Source organism: Manis pentadactyla, chromosome 1 (assembly GCF_030020395.1).
Source record: "Manis pentadactyla isolate mManPen7 chromosome 1, mManPen7.hap1, whole genome shotgun sequence".
Classification (NCBI taxonomy): Eukaryota; Metazoa; Chordata; class Mammalia; order Pholidota; family Manidae; genus Manis; species Manis pentadactyla.
The window spans coordinates 234,713,793-234,730,395 of record NC_080019.1 but is presented as its reverse complement, the minus strand read 5'-3'; the positions used below and the strand labels follow the sequence as shown (position 1 = coordinate 234,730,395).

General features: G+C 40.5%; 1 protein-coding gene across 7 annotated transcripts in view; it reads left to right on the top strand.

Annotated features, from left to right (window-relative positions):
- The window catches only part of DOCK3 (dedicator of cytokinesis 3), a 347,773-nt gene that overhangs the window by 157,578 nt on the left and 173,592 nt on the right, over positions 1-16,603 (top strand). For all 7 annotated transcript variants that reach the window (XM_057487070.1, XM_057487065.1, XM_057487062.1 and 4 more), the window contains exon 6: positions 15,395-15,543. In XM_057487070.1, the coding sequence (XP_057343053.1) occupies positions 15,395-15,543 (149 nt within the window). The remainder of the gene's footprint in view (positions 1-15,394; positions 15,544-16,603) is intronic.

Sequence of the window (16,603 nt, the reverse complement as noted above, 5' to 3'; positions counted from 1 at the left end):
TCACTGACCTTATGGGCTGGGTCAGTAGGAATGGGAAGAAAGAAATTTCCCCTTAGTGTTTCTGATCACATTCCTGTTATGTCTTCTTCTGAAGTCATTTGAAGAATACTGGCATAAAGGGTAAAAAGCTGGCAACAACTCTCTGACCCATTTAATGACCTTGGACAAATTACATTTTCACTTGGTATAACAGCTTTCCTTAAACTATATTTGACCTTTGCATCCTGAAAGTATTTGGGAAGAAATAACTGGTTTATTAACTCTGGATAAATGTTTGTGATTATTAGAAAAAGTGATTGTTATTGTTTATTCTGAAAAGCACTATTAGATCCCTCCAGTGTGCCTCTGACCCATCAAATATAATAAAGGGCTTGCTCCTCAGGTACAGGGAATGGGGTCTCGAAACACAAAGAGGCAAACTTGTGAATATTTATTCCCAACATAAAATAATGTTTCACACAGCTGGAGTTTCTCCATAGCTATCTTCTTTCTAGTGTTTTGAATTTTCTGTTGATTTATTAAACAATAGTAGTAGAGAAGAGGAGGAGAAAACTTAAAATGTATCTTAGTGGATTTTCACAGTTCTTAAAAAGTTGCCAGTCTGTCTTTTAGCAGAAAATATGTGTCCAAACTGAGCCATACATTATTATACTCTGACGTCTGTAGATTGGTTGGGAATAGGAGTGTAGGGTCGTGTAGCAAAGTAGAGGAGCCAAGGTCTGTTACAATTGAAAATCTAGAATCACTAAATCCCACATTTCCTTGTGTATTTCTATACTGGTGGAATCTTAAAACATGGAGAGACAAATTTGTAAGTACAGTTTACCATTTAATAGAACAATCCTACAAAGCTGCAAATGAAAGACGTTCATTCACAAGTGGGACTATGTGAAGCCAAAAAGCTTCTCTATGGCAAAAGACACCATCAACAAAACAAAAAGGCAGTCTACAGTGTGGGAGAATGTATTTGTAAGTGGTTTATTCAATAAGGTGTTAACATCCAAAATACATAAAGAACTCATAAGCCTCAACAGCAAGAAAACCAAATAACCCAATTAAAAAAAAATGGGCAGAGGACCTGAAGAGACAAGATGGTCAACAGGCACCTGAAAAGATGCTCCACCTCACTAATCATGTGATAATGAAATGCAAATCAGAACCACGATGAGCTATCACCTCACACCAGTCAGAATAGCCACCAGCCAAAAGATAAGAAATAACAAGTGCTGACGGGGATGTGGAGAAAAGGGAGCCCTCCTACACTGCTGGTAGGAATGTCAACTTGGGCAGCCACTGTGGAAATTCCTCAAGTATGGAGGTTCCTCAAAAAACTAAAAATAGAAATATCATACGACCTAGTGATTCCACTCTTAGGAATTTGCCTGAGGAAAACAAGTTCTCAGTTTCAAAAAGCCATATGCACCCCTATGTTTATTGCAGCACTATTTACAATAACCAAGATGTGGAAGCAAGCTAAGTGTCCATCAGTAGATGAATGGATAAAGAAGATGTGGTACATATACACAATGGAATATTATTCAGCCATAAAAAGAAAAAAATTCTGCCATTTGTGACAACATGTAAAATAAGCCAGTGGAGAAAAACAAACCAGGTGGAGAAAGACAGCTACCATATGACTTAACTTACTTGTGGAACATAAAAACAAAATGACAAAATGAACAAAACAAGCAGTAGACTCATGGATACTGAGAGGGGACTGGTGGTTACCATGGGGGAGGGGTTAGGAAGGTGGACGTTGAGGGGGATAAAGGGGCACAAAAATCTCAATTATATTGGTCATGGTGGTGGTAGTACAGCATGAAGAATATAGCCAATAATTCTGTAACGTCTTCCTATGTTGACAATAACTGCGCCAGTGGGAGTGAGGATTTGACAATGTGGATAACTGGTAAACCTCTGGGTTTTATACTTGAAACCAATATAAGTTTGTATATCAACTATACTTCAATAAAAAAGAGGAAACAAAAAAAAGAAAGGCATTCATTCACTCTGAGGATTTGTATATGGTAGGTCTTACTGAACCTCCTTGGTTACTGAAGTTACTGAATACCCTGCTAGCCACTAGAGTATTACCTAAGATTATGTGTTTCTAATAAAAACAGCTTATCTTCCTAAGGAGCAAGAAATTTAAAATATGTAAGTAGCTGGCAAAGGTAGGTGTGGTAGGCAGCCTCTAAGATGTCCCCTTGTGGTCCTTGCCTGTTCCCTGGTATTCCTGCTCTTATGAAATCCCCTGCACTCAAGGACAGGCTGGACTAAATGACTTGCTGCCATTGAATGGCATGCAGCAGAAATGATAGGGGATCTCACTTTTGAGCTTCCGTCTTGGGTCCTCTCCGTGTCTTGCTGTCAGGCTCTGTCTCTGTCTTGGATCACTCATATTGGGGGGAGCTGGCTGCCGTATTTCAAGGAGGACTATGAGGGGCCCGTCTGGGAGAGTTGGGAAGCAGATTTTACTCCAGTCACATCTTGAGGTGACTGCAGCCCTAGCCAGCATGATGCTTGGACCCTCGTAAGAGATACTGAGCCAGAACCACTCAGTGAGCACTCCCAGAGTCCTGATTCGTAAGGACTGTGCGATCATGTTTGTAGTTTCCAGCCTCTGACTTCCGGGGTATTTTGTTGTGTAGCAATAGATTATAACAAACAAGGCTGCTCTTGGCATGAATGTATTGTAGTCCTTCACCTCCTCATTTAAGAGGATGACCTACTTCACAGCCACTGTCTCATCCTTCGTGTCACCATCCCAGTCACTGGGCTGTATACTTGAAGCCAATATAATATTGTATATCAACTATACTTCAGTAAAATTTTTAAAATTATGAATGTTCCCTCTCATGCTCCTATTCCCCAACCCTGCTTTTTCTCTGTAGCATTTGCCACCTCATAGTTTGTACATATTTATTTCTTCTTTCTACTATAATGTAAGCTTCACAAGAGAGGGGATTTTAAGATTTTATTTTGTGCTTTACTAAACCCCAGTATCAAAGATGGTGCGTGGCACATTATGGGTCCTCAGTAAATACTTGACGAAGTATGAATCCATTTGTTGTCAGCATTTCCAGGAGAAGCATCTATTTTGAATCTCTTAAGTTAAATCAAATAAAATTGGTGATATCTGATTAATTTTGAGCTTATAAAATAGCAGTTTCACATTCAACTTAATAAATAACTGATAACTCACTTGTCCATAAGCAGTATTGCTAAATGAGAGTTTTTCTAAGAAAATTTACATATTGTGCCAATAATAGGATTACATGATGATATATATACACTGTAATATGAGTATGATTTTTAGATTTTTAAGATCTCTATTAAAAAGAGGATTCTTCCATTACTTATGCCCTTTTGTGCTAAAATTTTCCCATCTTTTCCACAAGCTATATAAGGAGTATGTTGAAATGTTAATGGATGCATTCTACCTTTTCTGCTGCCATTGCTTAGAGACTGTTGCTAACTGGATCTCTGATAACTAGTAGACTGGGTCTCAACTTCCGTGTCAGTTCTTGCTGACGAATGAACATGCAGGAAGTAGTCTTAGAGTAACAGTTGAGTCTAGCAGAAAGCTCAGCTGTCCTCTCTAGTCAGTATTGAGGAAGGGGGTCTGCAGGGTCCTCTTTGGGAGGCTTCCCTGAGGACAGCCCGGAGCACTCAAAAAGATGCCTCCTTGCACTTCCACAGCCGCCATCTGCAGGACAGACCAGCTGTCTCTGGGAGCCAGTCTGGGACCTGCAGCCTTGCTCTACACTCCGGTTTCTTACTTTCAGTGTTTTCTAAAAGAAAAGCTCATGATCTGACAGAATTTCTGCTGCCTTTAGATGACAGTATGGGGGAGAATTACTGGAATTGGATGAGTGTTTTGTTATTCTGTGGCAAAAATAGTACGGAATGTTAGAATATTCTAGACTGGGGATCCTGCAGAAAATCTAGGTTATACAACAACCTTGTATGTGTTTCACATTCTTCAGTATGTCATTTACTCATTGTGTGTGCATTTTGCTGACTGAAGTGTAAAATAGGAATTATGAGCACTAAATATTCTATATCTGTATATGTAAAACAGAGTTTGTGCAAGGTCTTACTCCAAGGGTTCCTTTTTTTTCGGGGTTCCCGTTTAATGTCCTCAGCCATGTTTTCTAACCCATCTGTATAATCTCTGGGGTGTTCTCATGCATGCCCACTGGAGCCACAAACTGAAGATTTCTGTATCTCCAGCTCCACCCTAGATTCCTGCCATGAATTTCTGACCTTTTATAGCCAACTGCCCACCATACTTCTCTACGAAATCCCATAGGTACTTTGACTCAGCATGTTTGAAGCCCTCCTCCTATACTCCCGGGCATCCCCGGCCTCTTGAAGAAACTTGGGAGTGGGCACAGGCTCCTCCCTTTTTTCACCCCTTGAATGATCACGTCTCTTCAATTCTGCTTCCTGAATTCTTCCCAAATCCGTCACTGCCTCGCCAGCCTGCTTCACAGGCCTTTGGCATTTGTTGCCTGGACATCTTTAAAGCTTCCTCTTAGTTCCTCTGTGCCAGATACATCCTCTCTCCTTCTCCAGTGTCCTCAGCGCCTGGACCCATTGTTCCTCATGCTCCTTCCAGAGTCACTTCCTAGGTCGCAAGTGTGGTCGTACGATATTCTGATTAAATGCCCCCAGTGAGCTGCTGTCATCTGCCGAATGCAGCCCGGGCTCATTACGTGGTGTATAAATCCTTTCATGATTTGGCTCTCCTTCCCTTTCTAGCTTGAGCTCCCCCCATCTCCCCATGAACACTCTGGGCTCTAAGTTAGCGTTCTGAGAGACTCCAGTTCCCTGAAGGGGCCAGTTCTTCCACACTCTGGTATTGCTCTTCATTCAGTTCACCCCTGCTCAGTACACCCACTTCTGAGAAACTTCCCCGGGTTAAGCGCCCGGCCTCTGTAGCCACCTCTCTGTAATATTGCTTATCTGAGTGTTTCATAACTTTCTGTTCACTCTTCTGGCCTTGTCACTCACCCTCTGCACTTGGAGTTTCTTAAGGTCAAGGACTGTTTTTCATCTCTTACCCACCATGTTCCAGTGAATATGTGAGTCCACAGATGGTGTCATGACGCAGTGAAAGGGCACTTGATGACGTCACAGGAGCCCCCACCTCGGTCCCCTGGCTGCTGCGTGGAGACGACTGAGATCTCATGGTGCCGCTGTAGGGGGTTTGGGTGTGCTCTGTGTCTGAGCAGCGACCCCAGGTGGCTCATAGCCCTTTCACATCTCAGCTTCGTCATCTGCCAAGTGAAGAAGAATGTAACAGTATCTGCTTCCCAGGCTTGTGGTGAGGATTATGAGAGGCGTGTTTGCATGAGCTTAGCAGTGTCTGAAATGGAATAGGAGCTTTATAGATTTTCACTTTTTCTTTCCTTCGTGTTCTCTATCATTTAATCAATAATTTCTTACTCTGTTTCAGCATCTGTTCTTGAGAATGCCAAAATCTATCCTTTTCAGTCATGCAAGTACTTAAAAAAATTATAGATTCTTTCCAGGAAAAGCCTCTTTTCTTTATAGAAAGCTTTCATAGACCCTTTTCCCCCAAGGAAATACTTTGCGTCATCCCCATAAAGCTCATGTTCTTTTACACCACTTTGTACCATAGTTCTCTCCCTGGACTTGACGTGTTCGGGTGCTCATTTGTCTTTAGGCTCACTGACTTTCGTCTCTCATTTTCATTCTGCCAGTAAACTCAGTGAACTTCTAAAGTTTCTCCTATTGTGTTTTCTGTTCTAAAATTTCCAATTTTTAAAATATTTTCCTTGTTTCAGCTGAGAGTTCTTATTTTGTCATTTATGAAGTGCATGTTTTCCTCTACCTCACCAAGTATGGTTATAGTAGCTTCTTTGGGTTGTTTAATAATCCTGGCGTCCTGACCGCCTCAGGGTTGCCCTCTGTGTGATTGTCTTTCCCTTTGAGACTGGATCATGTTTTCCTGGCTTGTCAGATTCACTTCAAATAAGTTTGGACTGTGTCCTGGGCACTATGGATATTGTGTTGTGGAAAATCTTGATTTTGCTACTAAGGGTGTTGGTGTTTCTGTTTCAGTGTTTGGTTTGCATTTGGTTGGGCCAGGGCCAGGCACTGCCGTGCACACATCGGGCGGCTGCTCGGACCTCAGCTCTGTCGTCTTAAGTGTCAGGTGCACGGTGCTCTTGGTTTGCCGCGTGCTGCCTTGGCCGGGTCAGCTGGAGGCTTGGGCCGCCTTGACCGTGTAAGGGAGGGTCACCCTATGGGGCTCTCTCCTTTTCCGTGTTTCCTCTCCCCTTACTAGTGCCCTGGTTGCCCAGGATCTTTTCCTGTTTCCTTTCCAGCCAGAAAGATGACTGGCTTTTTACCTGAGTTTTAGTGGCCATGAAGACTGCAGCCTCCCTTAGAGTAAAATCTTTTTAAAAAGACCAGGGGCTGGAGGTTTGAGTTTGCTTTACTTCATCTTAATTACTTGTCACATTTGACTCCCTTCCAAAATCTGCTTGCCTTCATTCAGACTCCAGAACTCACAGCTGGTTTTGTATGTTGCCCAGAGCTGAGAGCTGTTCTTTGTGGGAGGCCTGGCTGGTTAGTCACTCACTCCTCCCTTTGGGAAGCAGAGCCCCAACACTCCTTCGGGAGAGATTGGAATGAATCAAAGCTGTGACCTGCAGAGCCCTGATTCCAGGCACCCTGTGTTTAGAATGCAGTGAACCTTTCACAAAATTTATTTTTCTTATTAAACCAATTGTAAATCTAGAGGCCCAAGTACTCTTTGCCTGGCAGTCTGAGAGGCAGTCAGTGTAAATGGGTGAACATTCTGCCTTTGGGTGGTTCCTCCCAGGCTGTGAGCCTTGTGGCTGTTAGCTTGCCGCACTCACACATACCCTTGGTCTGCCTTTTACTGACATACCTTCTCAGTGCTAGCCGGAAGGGCTAATGGGTCTCGAAGGCTAGAACGTCAGACTTTACTGTGTCCTGTAGGAGCTTGTGCTCCTAGCTCTTCTAGCATGATTTGCTCCTTTTTTCCTTAGTTTAGATTTGTTTGGAGTCAGGAGTAAGTTAAAGATTTTTAACAGAACATACTTTTGTATTTTTGATAACTTGTAAGAATTGGGTGATTGTTTTTCCTTTTTAAATTGCAAAATATATCATAAATGCAAAAGGGTATATAAATCATGTATGCATAGTTTACCAAAAAATTGTAATGCACACAGCTGTGTAATAAACTCATGTTAAGAAATAGAACATTGCCAGCATGTTCAAAGCCCCATGCTCCCCTCCTTGCTGAAATGACCATTTTGACTTTTGTGATAATTGTTTCCTTGTTCTTTGTCTCTACAGTTTTCTTCCCCTGTGAAGATCTTGTGATCTTTTTATTCATTCCTTCATCCCAGAAATATGAATCATTTATCACATTTACGCTTTATTATAGGTTCTAAAGCTGCAGTAGTAAATGAAACAGACAAAATGCCTGCCTTCATGAACTTTCCAGGCTATTAATAGAACTTACATTTTGTGATTAATTCTAGTAAAGTAAATCTGACAGAACTGGTAAGAAGATTTACTGGGTAGCATCCTGTAGTCCATTAAGGCAAGTTCTTTTTCTTGTCTCATTCTTTTATGTGTTCATCAAATATTGTGTGCTTAAAGGAACCATGCTCTGCCTTAGGGTGCAGGGGTAAGCAGACCCTGACCGGCGTCTCAGCCCTTAGAAATGTGTTGCTAAAGGGACCTGGTTTTCTTTCTTGAAGACAATTTATAGATTAGGAATACTTCCCCATCTGTTTCAGCTTATTTCAGCAGCATGAGATGAATCTGTCATACAAGTGTTAAGCTAAATTATCGGCTACGGTCTGAATGTGCATGTCCTCCCCAAATTTTATGGTGAAAACATAATGCCCAAGGTGATGGCTTTGGTGGGGCCTTTGGAAGGTGTATAGGTCAGGAGGGTGGAGCCCTCATGAATGGAATTAGTGCTCTTATGAAAAAGACCCCACAGGGCTCCCTGGTCCTCCTACCAGTGAAGACACAGCAAGAAGTTGGCAGCCCAGAAGAGGGCCTTTGCCAGAACCTGACCAGGCTGGCATCCTGACTGTGGCCTTCCAGCCTCCACAACTGTGAGAAATAAATTGTATTGTTTATAAGCTACCTATCTATGGTACTTTGTTACAGTAGCCCAAAGAGACTAAGGCATTATCTTACCATGTAAAAGAACACTGGCTTTCTATTATTCTTCCTTATCCTCTGCTAGCTTAGATGTCAGTGGATCTTCTTTACCCACTGATGAGTTTGTTCAAAGCAACAGTATTGTACCAACCATATAAGTCGTTTTTAAGACTGAATATTACAAAAAAAGGGAATTGGTCAAGTTAAGTGGAAAGTAACTATGAGAATGCTAAGGAGAAGTAAGGTTCTGTTTAGTGTGGGAAAGAAGAGCAGCTTAGCACAGGTCTCTTGAACTTTTGCTTATCTCACCAGATAATCTGAGGGGAGCCAGGAAGTGGGGGATATGTTGATTCATCATTATTTAGGGAGCGTGATGATAACAGGGGTGGGTATTAGTCCTGTTCAGCTCATTGACAGTAGCTCTTAATGCAAGAAGAAAAGCTTTTCTTTTTTTATTTCAAGAGAATTAAGAGCATTTCCAGTACATGTGCCATTTCCCTGGATTTGAGCCTTGAAGTAGCTTTTCTGGGTGTAATTCACGAACAGGCTTTTGTTGTATTGGAAAGTGATACTGCTGATGAGTTAAATTTGATTTTTATAGGTAATCATGACATAACATGGTTTCTTTCCTCTAAGCTGCGAGTAGACTGCTCTGTCATTAAAGTAAGAACGAGAACTGATGATAGTAATTCAGAGCTTATTGTTACCTGTTGTATTACTTCTTATCTAATAGCAATATTGTTAAAATGACAACTTCATGACTTTTAATACCATTTCATCATACCAAATTCCTGATCCCAAAGTATTTAAAATTTTTGGCTAAAGGGGAACTCTGATTTCTGCCCATGACCCTTCAACTATGATGTAAAGTTACCATAAGCTTGTCAAATGTGGATCAGAGTCAAGGGTCCCCTAAGGGCTGTATACTGAGGGTTAGGAGAGGGGAGGAACTCACTGCATCTGGCAGGCCCATGGCTCTGGAGAATGTCTCAGAGGCCAGCTCTAACTTAAATGCTAGCTCTGGCCTTCAAGCGGAAAAGAAAGGAATGAAGTTATTATCCCCAGGAACTTCTGAAATCAGGGAATATGTTTTCCCTCTGGAAGTCTGTGCTAAGCAGTATATAGTTGTTCATAGCGTACTTCCAGTTACCTTAGAAAAAAATGGAGTCTGCCGAACTTTTAGGAACTAGTATGATTTTATCTGAAGAAAAATGTGTCAACCAGACGAGTGATTTTTAAATGATGAAAACATAGGAAGAAAAGGAGAGTCACAGAACCCAATGTTAGTACTGCCCATCCAGGTACTTTGTAGGAAAAAGGGAGTCCCGTTAGACTGGCCCTACTCTTTCCATTTTGGGGCCACATCCCTCCTGCAATAGGTCAGCAAGATTCCAGGATCTAGGCAGGAGACAACTGATTTTTTCAAGAGTCAGCTATGAAATATAGTGGAATTTTCACAATGATAAGACAAATTCTACTTTGCATGTGGTCGAAAAGTATTTTAATTATTTCAAATTTATGTTTCTGCTGACTCTTCAGTATAGTTTTCAAATTTCTATTACCGTTCTTGACAAATATTAGACTATAGAGCTTTTGGAGAGGTTGAGTGTATTGCTAAGATGGGCTACAGAGTTCTTTTTCTGCTTTATTCTTTTTTTTTTTTAAATTTTCCTGCTTTTATTTAAACATTGACAGGAACTGGTGTTTATTGTACAGGAAAGTTAACCCTTAACTGGCAACCTAATTAAACTATTATTTTAATCCACTAAGGAGTGGGCCTCTCACTGTCCTGTGTCATCAAGTGACCCTAAGTAAACTGTGTATTCTGGGGCCTGTTGCTCAGATTGCTCACCTTGAATGGTGTGCTCTTCTGCTAAAAAACCCAAGAGTGCAGTGTGGTGTTTGAGCAAGGTTGGCGGAGCCTCTATTGTTAGGACTCTGGTCAAATAGGTCATTAGGTTGGCGTGGAAAAAGAAAGTAGCACCATATTATTGTAATAATAGGGCTGCTTTCTGATTGTATTATCCATTTCATTCTTAGTGCAGGGTTAGTATTCCCAGCTTTATATAAGAAACAGTAACTGATTTTTTTTTTTTGTATTGATCGACTTTAATAAATGTTCCAAAATCATTTTCTATGTATGTACATATATCTATATAGGGGTTATAAAATCTTTTAGATTTGGGATTTTCCTATATTCGACCAAGTGAGTCTGTTGGAAAAAGAATTTACTAATAATTAAAGCTGGAAAAATAAATATTTTTTCCCATTCTGCACTAGCTTTTTTTAAATCTTAATTAAAAATACTTCATCATTAAAAATGTCAATCATTATCAGAGCTTTCAGTGAGTCATAATATTTTTGCTGGTGGAGGGTCTTGCCTTGAAGTCGATGCTGCTGACTGATCAGGGAGATGGTTGCTGGAGGTTGGAGTGGCTGGGGCAATTGCTTAAAATAAGACAACAAAGAAGTCTGCTGCGTGGATGGGCTCCTCCTTTCATGAGTGATTTCTCTGGAGCATGGGGTGCTGTTTGATAGCATTTTACCCACAGTAGAGCTTCTTTCAAAATTTGAGTCAGTCCTCTCAAACCCTGACAGTGCTTTATCAACTAAGTTTATATGATTCTAAATCCTTTATTGTCATTTCAACAATCTTCACAGCATTTTCACTGGGAGTAGATTCTCAAGAAGCCACTTTCTTGCTCACCCATAAGAAGCAAGTCTTTATGTTTTACCATGAGATGCAGCAGTTCGGTCAAATCTTCAGGCTCCACTTCTAGTTCTCTTGCTATTCCCACCACATCTGCAGTTAACTCCTCCACTAAAGTCTTGGCCACTCAAAGTCATCCATTGGGGTTGAAATCAACTTTTTTCAAACTCCTATACATGTTTATAATTTGACCTCTTTCCATGAATCAAAAATGGTATTAATGGCATCTAGAATGGTGAATCCTTTCCAGAAGGCTTTTGATTGACTTTGCCCATTATCCCTCAGAGGAATCACTCACTACCTACGGCAGCTATAGCCTTATGAAATGTATTTCTTAGATAATAAGACTTGAAAGTCAAAATTACTCCTTGGTCCATGGGCTGCAAAATGGGTATTGTGTTAGCAGGCATGAAAACAACATTAATTTCATGGCACCTTTCCATCAGAGCTCTTGGGTGACTAGGTGCACTGTCAATGAGCAGTAATTTTTGAAAAGAATCTTTTTTCTGAGCAGTAGGTCTCAACAGTGGGCTTAACATATTCAGTAAACCATGTTGTAAACAAATGTGCTTTATCCAAACCTTGTTCCATTTATAGAGTACTGGCAGACTAGATTTAGCATAATTCGTGAGGGCCCTAGGATTTTTCAGAATGGTAAATGAGCATTGGCTGCAACTTAAAGTCACCAGCTGCATTCGTGCATATCAAGACCGTCAGCCTGTCCTTTGAAGCTTTGAAGCCAAGCACTGACTTCTGCTCGAAAGTCTCAGATGGTATCTTCTTTTAACAGAAGGCTTTTTATCTACACTGAAAATCTGTTGTTTGGTGTACCCACCTTCATTAGTGATGTTATCTGGAACTTCTGGGTAACTTGCTGCAGCTTCTCCATCAGCACCTGCTGCTTCACCTGCACTTTTATATTATAGAGACGGCTTCTTTCCTTAAACTTCGTGAACCAGCCTCTGCTAACTTCAGACTTTTCTTCTGCAGCCTCCTCACCTCTCTCAGTGTTCATATAGAATTGAAGAGAGTGAGGGTCGTGAACTGGGTTAGGCTTTGGCTTAAGGCTATGTTATGGCTAGTTTGATCTTCTTTCCAAACCACTAAGACTTTCTCCGTGTCATCAATAAGGGTGTTCCACTTTCTTATCAATGCTATGTTTCCTGTAGTACCACTTTTTTTTCTGACATTTATTTGAGGCAGTTTTTTTTTTAAAGAAGGGTTTTTTAAACTTGCTTTTAAAATTAAATATTGAGTAGATTAAGTAATCATTATAAAAAATAGTGAGGCATAAAGGATGACACTATTATAACATCTGTAGTCTCACCACCCAGTTTTAGAAAAAAAACAGTATCATTACTTCTGAAGCCCCTGTATGGCTCTCCTTGATCCCGTTCTTTCCCCTTCCTTCAGAAGTAACCACTATCCTAATTCTCTGTTATACTTTTCTTTTTATTAAAGTATCTTTGATATATGATCTCATGTTGGTTTCAAAAACACAGCACAGTGGTTCAACATTCACCCATATTATCAAGTCCTCAACCCCTCCAGTGCGGTCGCTGTCCATCACCGTAGTAAGATGCTACAGAATCACTAACTGTATTCTCTATGCTGTACCACTGTCCCCATGAACCTGTATTGTGATTGTGAACTATTGTGCCTCTAATCCCCTTCTCCCTCCCTAACCCCTCCCCTTTGGTAACCACTAGTCCCTTCTTGGTGTCAGTGAGTCTACTGCTATTTTGTTAATTTTATTTTGCTTTGTTTTTATACTCCACAAATAAGTGAAATCATTTTGTGTTTGCCTTTCTCTGCATGGCTTATTTAACTGAGCATAATACCCTCTAGAGCCATCCATGCTGTTACAAATGGGAGGATTTCTTTTCTTTTTATGGCTGAATGATATTCCATTGTGTATATGTACCACATCTTCTTTATCCATTCATCTATGAATGGACAATTAGGTTGCTTCCATATCTTATCTTGGCTATTGCAAATAGTGCTGCAATACACATAGGGAACATACAAAATTAATACACAGATATCTGTTGTATTTCTATACACTAATGATGAACTAGCAGAAAGAGAAATCAGGAAAACAATTCCATTCACAATTGCATCAAAAAGAATAAAATACCTAGGAATAAACCTAACCAAGGAAGTGAAAGACCTATACTCTGAAAACTACAAGACACTCATGAGAGAAATTAAAGAAGATACCAATAAATGGAAACACATCCCATGCTCATGGATAGGAAGAATTCATATTGTCAAAATGGATACCAATAAATGGAAACACATCCCGTGCTCATGGATAGGAAGAATTCATATTGTCAAAATGGCCTTCCTGCCTAAAGCAATCTACAGATTCAATGCAATCCCTGTCAAAATACCAACAGCATTCTTCAACAAACTGTAACAAATAGTTCTAAAATTCATATGGAACCACAAAAGACCCCAAATAGCCAAAGCAATCCTGAGAAGGAAGAATAAAGCAGGGGCGATCTCACTTCCCAACTTCAGGCTCTACTACAAAGCCACAGTAATCAAGACAATTTGGTACTGGCACAAGAACAGAGCCACAGACCAGTGGAACAGAATAAAGAGTCCAAATATTAACCCAAGCATGTGTGGTCAGTTAATATAAGATAAAGGAGCCATGGACATACAATGGGGAAATGACAGCCTCTTCAACAACTGGTGTTGGCAAAATCATACAGCTACATGTAAGAGAACCAAACTGAATTACTGTCTAACTCCATACACAAAAGTAAACTTGAAATGGATCAAAGACCTGAATGTAAGTCATGAAACCATAAAACTCTTAGAAAAAGACATAGGCAAAAATCTCTTGGACATAAACATGAGCGACCTCTTCATGAACATATCTCCCCGGGCAAGGGAAACAAAAGCAAAAATGAACAAGTGGGACTATATCAAGCTGAAAAGCTTCTGTACAGCAAAGGACACGACCAATAGAACAAAAAGGCATCCTATAGTATGGGAGAATATATTCATAAACGACAGATCCGATAAAGGGTTGACATCCAAAATATATAGAGAGCTCACGCACCTCAACAAACAAAAAGCAAATAATCCAATTAAAAAATGGGCAGAGGATCTGAACAGACAATTCTCCAAAGAAGAAATTCAGATGGCCAACAGACACATGAAAAGATGCTCCACATTGCTTGTCATCAGAGAAATGCAAATTAAAACCACAATGAGGTATCACCTCACACCAGTAAGGATGGCCGCCATCCAAAACACAAACAACAACAAACGTTGGCGAGGTTGTGGAGAAAGGGGAACCCTCCTACACTGCTGGTGGGAATGTAAACTGATTCAACCATTGTGGAAAGCAGTATGGAGGTTCCTCAAAAAGCTCAAAATAGAAATACCATTTGACCCAGGAATTCCACTTCTAGGAATTTACCCTAAAAATGCAGCAGCCCAGTTTGAAGAAGACAGATGCACCCCTATGTTTATTGCAGCACTATTTACAATGCCAAGAAATGGATGTAACCTAAGTGTCCATCAGTAGGTGAATGGATAAAGAAGATGTGGTACATATACACAATGGAATATTATTCAGCCATAAGAAGAAAACAAATCCTACCATTTGCAGCAACATGGATGGAGCTAGAGGGTATTATGCTCAGTGAAATAAGCCAGGCGGAGAAAGACAAGTATCAAATGATTTCACTCATCTGTGGAGTATAAGAATAAAGAAAAACTGAAGGAACAAAACAGCAGCAGAATCACAGAACCCAAGAATGGACTAACGGTTGCCAAAGGGAAAGGGACTGGGGAGGACGGGTGTGAAGGGAGGGATAAGGGGAATAAGGGGCATTATGATTAGCACACATAATGTGGGGGGTATGGGGAAGGCAGTACAGCACAGAGAAGACAAGTAGTGACTCTATAGCATCTTACTATGCTGATGGACAGTGACTGTAATGGGGTATGTGGTTGGGACTTGATAATGGGGGGAATCTAGTAAGCACAATATTGCTCATGTGATTGTATATTAATGATACAAAAAAAAATAGCGCAAGTGATTATCTCTGTCCCTCCCCCAACTTGAGCACCCCTTGTGGAGAGGCCAGAGATGTTAGTAAATGGTTGAAGTCTGTGCTGTCACGTACTCAGGGGCTTCTGCAGGAGTGAACACTTCCACACTCCTGCGTAACTTTCTTTTCTGATTAAGTGTAGTAACTTCTATTTACTGGAAAATGAATAGTCCAGGATGGAATAGAGGTAAACTAATGCTACTTTGCATGATCCAGATCAATTACTTTACTTGTTACATGTCACTGTATATTTTTTTAGACAGTAGGAATCAACGGTTTTGTTTTAAAGTTCTTAAATATGCTCCTGTTTACATTGCTTTTTTAAAAATTTGAGGAAAATGAGCACTTTTCATAGTTTAACTCTTTTTCTTTTTCATTCCCTTTTCATATCCCTTTTATTTCACCGAACACCAAAATACCCTTTCAGAAACACAAAGTAGACCTTTTCTACAAGCTACGCCATGTGATGAATGAACTGATTGACCTTCGGAGGCAGCTGCTGTCTGGCCACCTGACTCAGGACCAGGGGCGGGAGGTGAAGCGGCATGTCACTGTGCGCCTGGACTGGGGCAATGAGTAAGTGCGAGGTCACCGCTGTGGCAGCTCGGTCCCTGTGGCGTTTGTGCCTGACCACAGCTTCTCTTAGGGATTAAAAGATACTGTTTCAGTCTGCACTGAGCTCTGATCACATTGACTGAAAGTTGTTTCAGTCGATCAAAGAGCACTCACTGGTTCGGCTCACTGGAACACTCTCAGCCTCTGTTTTCATTTCTGGAAAAATAATTGGACTACATTTTCTCTGAGGTCTCTTTCAGTTTCAAATTCCTTGACCTGAGACCTCAGTAATAAGAATACACTTCCATTTCTCTTGCAGTACCTTTTTTTTCATATAATTCTATGTCTTTTACATTTTTCTAGCTATACAGTGAATCTGAATAAGCATATGATGTAGATGGGAGCTGTCTGCATCTGTACTTCAGAATATTCTTAACTAATTTGTCATTCAAAAATCATCATTTATGCACTGGGTATGTTTATTTGCTATTCCTATGCAAGCAAAATTCTGACTTTGGCATGGGAAGTTAGAATAGAGAGTATTCACATTGTATTTCTTTCTAGACTTAATAATTGATGTAATTTCCAGGTGCTTTTGTCTCATTCTCTAAAAATCAGATCCATTGAACTTTGAAGTGACTAGATTTAAGATATACATATACCTTAAGTATATTTCAGTACAAGCCTTTAGCTCCTCTCCCTCTCAAGATGTCATTAAAATGGTAGAAAATAAAAAGAATGGGAAGTTTTCAGCAGTGAGTGGGATGTATGAGCCCATTTCTAGAAGCTGGAAATAGATGGAAATTTACTGACAAGAGAAGCCCAATAAATATGGAAGAAACCTTAGGTAGTGAAGGAGCTGGTTTGCTCTGCAGTTCCCAGAATCATGGAGATTGAGAGTGTGTTTTAGAGCTTAAAAGGGATTGCTTGGATGTGTGTAAAGGGAATAACTCACTGTAAGGAGCAGAAGTCCTGGAAGCTCTGTGTTGTCCCTTCAGATAAACAAAGAAAAAGACCGGCTGCCTGGGGGACACTGGGAATAGGAGCTGAACCAGGACCTTATTGCAAAGCCCTCCGTGGT